This window comes from Nannospalax galili, unplaced genomic scaffold (genome assembly GCF_000622305.1).
Source record: "Nannospalax galili isolate Female #2095 unplaced genomic scaffold, S.galili_v1.0 scaffold310, whole genome shotgun sequence".
Taxonomy (NCBI): Eukaryota; Metazoa; Chordata; class Mammalia; order Rodentia; family Spalacidae; genus Nannospalax; species Nannospalax galili.
This window is the reverse complement of record NW_008328488.1, coordinates 57,411-61,087: the sequence shown is the minus strand read 5'-3', so window position 1 is coordinate 61,087 and position 3,677 is coordinate 57,411. Positions and strand designations below refer to the sequence as shown.

Here is a 3,677-nt window from a genome sequence, read left to right as displayed (position 1 = left end):
CCCCTCCCCCTTCCCTCCCCTTCCCTTACCCTCCCTTTCCTTCCTTTCTTCCTCCTTCCCTTTTTCTTTCCTTTATTTGTGAAAGGGTCTCACTCTGTAACCTAGGCTAACTGGGAACTCACTATGTATTCCAGGTTTGCCTTGAACTCATAGCAATCCTCCTGCCTCAGCCACTCGGGTGCTGGAATTGCATGTGTGAGTCATCATGCCCACCGAGTTTTGTTATGTGTGTTTTGCTGTACATTGAAGGTCAAGGTTCAGGACCACTACAAGCTCCTCCACGGGAAGGGTTGGTATAGTTGGTTGCTGAAATGCTAGTGGGGGCGGAGTATGGACACCTCACCCACAGAGTGCTGTCCGCATAACCTGAGCCCTAAGTGCAGATGCACTCAGGGTGTTGGCAGGGACTGTAAATGAGTCTGAAGCATCAGCTGGGTGTGGTGGTACAGGCCTTTGATTCAAGCACTTGGGAGGCAGAGGCAGGCAGATCTTTGTGAGACTGAGGTCAGCCTGGTCTATATAGCAAATTCCAGGCCAGCTGGGGCTACAGAGAGACGCTGTCTCAAAAAGACAAAAAATAAAATAAAATAAAACAAAACGAGTGAAACACCATCAAGTAAGACCTCAGAGAATGGTGGTATGAGGCAAACTGAAGAGGCATCACCATGTGCAGGGGAAGCTGGGTGCTCAGCTCTGCCTGATCCTGGTGGGGGATAGGAGTCAGTGCTACCAGATTGTTCGTTTGTTGTTTGTTTGTTTGTTTGAGACAGGGTCTCCCTGTAGTCCTAGCTGGCCTGGAACTTGCTACACAGACCAAGCTACCCTCAATCTCACAAAGATTCATCTGCCCCTGCCTCCTGAGGACTGGGATTAACATTGTACACCACCGTGTCCAGCTAGACTTTCCCTTTTTTGAGACAGGGTCTCCTGTAGTCCAGGCTGGCCTGGAACTTCCTATGTAGCCAATTGAGGATGACCTTGAATTCCTAATCCTCCTGCCTCTACCTCCAAGTATACTAGCACACCATGTTTATGCAGTGCTGGAGATGGAACCCAGGATTTCATGGATGCCAGGCAAGCACTCTACCAACTGAATGATATTTCCAGCCCCAAGACTCCATGATATGAGGGAAGTTGAGAACCAAACCTGGATTTTTATGTAATCTCTTTTATTTTAAATGTTGGCGAAATAATTCAAGCAAAACATTGCAGTCAAATAGAATATTTGTCTCCGAGACCTCTCAGCATGTGTCCTTTACTTAGATAATAAGATGTATTTCCTGAGACCTCACTCCTGTTGCCACTAATTCCTCTCAGGTTTTCACTCCTGTGTGGACTCAGAAGGCACAAGGTTGTACCCCACAACAGAAGGGAGAGTTAGGATGAGCAGTTATATAATTCGTACAGATGAGTGTCAATGGGGCAAAGCCTGACATGGTGGTACTCAGCAAAATGTCACCACAGGCCTATGAGCTTAGGTGCATTGGAAAATGATTTGCAAACCAAGTTGTGGTGGTTTTTCCTAATGCCCTGGGGCCTGTCTTAGTGTCTAAGGAGAATGTCTTCAGGGACTCCTCACTGAAGCCGGGAGGGGCTGAGGTGGTCAGGTGCAGTGCAGTTGATGGTTGGTGGCTTTATCCTTGGGAAGATGGGACATGGGGAAGGTCCTCTTCACTGCTTGGGGAATATGTTCCCCTTTACGTCCCTCAGTGAGTCAGCACCTTTCCAGGCCTGCAAAGTCTGCATTTTTGCTGGCCCTTTGTGTAGGTCGTAGAAAACTGTCAGCTTGCATGTAGTTCATTTGGTAGAGAGCTTGCTCAGCATGCACAAAACCCTGGGTTTGATCCTTAGCCCTGAATAAACTGATTTGGTGGTACATGCTTGTAATCCTAGCACTTGGGAGGTGGAGGCAGGAGGATCAGGACTCGAAGGTCATCTTTGGCAACATAGCCAGTTTGAGGCCAGCCTGGGCTACATGAGACCATGTCTTAAAAAAAAAAAAAAGCCAGGGAGATGGCTCAGGGGGAAAACTGCTTGTTCTGCAAACCTGACGTCCTGAGGTGGTTCTCTGGAACCCACATAAGGTGGAAGGAGAGAACGGACTCCATGAAGTTGTCCTGAGACTCCACACTTGCACCGTGACAGGCACATGCGAGTGATATTAAATTTAAAAAAGGAAAATGTTGACTTTGGAAGCACAGTGGTTTCACACAAGAAGCAAGGCTACATTGTCACCCACAGCACAGGTGTGTCTGACTCTGTCCCAGAGCAGCTTCCTGCCTGCGGGTATGAGGCTACCCTGCTGGTCCCGCAGCCAGGGAGAGGCTGGGGAGGGGCATCGCGGGAAGAGGGGCTGTGACTTCTTCATTGGCGCAGATGGTCAGCAGCAGCTCCGGAGGACCAGCAGCCGGTCTCTTCTAGCCATGTGTCTGTCTTTGGCTGTGGTTCTTGACTCAGGTCTGGCCCAGAGCAACTTGAACTAGAATCCAGAGGAGCAGATTCAGTCATCAGAATAAGCTGTTTTTACATCTCCTACTTCCTAAAACTTAAAAGTACCAATTACTACCTGGATGCTCTTCCATTAAAGAGTGGAACAGTGCGGAAAAATTGGACATCATTCTTGATAATTCAGATTTTCTTTCTTTTTGTAAAAAATATTTGGTTTAAAGATTTACTGAATTTTTGCATGTATATGTGCATGTGTCTCTGTGTGTCTGTGTGATGCATGTGCACATACATGGTTTTATACATGGAGGCCAGAAGAGGGTGTCCCTGGGGGCTGGGGTTTCAGGTGTCTGTGGGATGCCTGACTTGTTACTTGGGTGCAGGGATTCAAATTCCAGCCCTTGTGATTGTGCAGCAAGCGCTCCTAACTGCTGAGTCACGTCTCCAGTCCCCAGTCAGAATTTCTATTGTGCTTCTTTGCTTTTTGTTTGTTTACTTTTTGAGAGAGGGTCTCCTGTAGTCCAGACTGGCCTTGAACTTGCGTGTACCCGCGGATGACCTTGATCTCCTGCTCCTCTCGCCTCCACCTCCTGAGTGCTCAAATTTCATGTATTTGGGATGAAACCCAGGGCTTCGTGCATGCTAGGCAATCACTCTACCAACTGAGCCACACCCCAGCCCCTCTGCTGTGCTTTTTTGTGGCAATTCCAGATGATGGTGTGCTATCTTGCACAAAATCCTGCCACTGGACACTTGTGGCCTCCTAGCTCATAACTGAGTGCAGAGAAGAGCTAGTGTCTCTGTAGATGGATGTGAGAGAGAACCAGGCCTGCCAGCCTCTCCCAATCCCGACCGCTGATGTCCCTGCTGCGGAGGCTGTGGGAGGTGCCAGGTTTGTTAAGGCCTCTGGCTGTCCTGGGAGACTGAAGCTTGTGAACTCTAAATTCAGCTCTTCCTCCTTCCTTCCTTCCCTCCACCCCTCCCTCCACCTCTTTGACTCCTAGGTACTTTGTGCTGAAGATTTCTGCAGGGATTGAATATCCAGGTGAGATCAGGTGGCCCCTGGCCTTCTGCCTCTTCCTGGCTTGGGTGATTGTGTACGCATCTCTGGCAAAAGGAATCAAGACATCCGGCAAAGTAAGAACTTAGATTTTTCTAAGTCAGAAAATTCTCCCTCTTCCTCTCCTTCCTCTCTTGTCTCCCCTCACCCTTCCTTCTCCTCCTCCTCCTCC

General features: G+C 48.8%; 1 protein-coding gene across 2 annotated transcripts in view; it reads left to right on the top strand.

Moving 5' to 3' along the window:
• The window catches only part of Slc6a5 (solute carrier family 6 member 5), a 52,333-nt gene that overhangs the window by 18,334 nt on the left and 30,322 nt on the right, over positions 1-3,677 (top strand). For both annotated transcript variants that reach the window (XM_017796632.1, XM_008827205.1), the window contains one exon: positions 3,450-3,582. In XM_017796632.1, the coding sequence (XP_017652121.1) occupies positions 3,450-3,582 (133 nt within the window). The remainder of the gene's footprint in view (positions 1-3,449; positions 3,583-3,677) is intronic.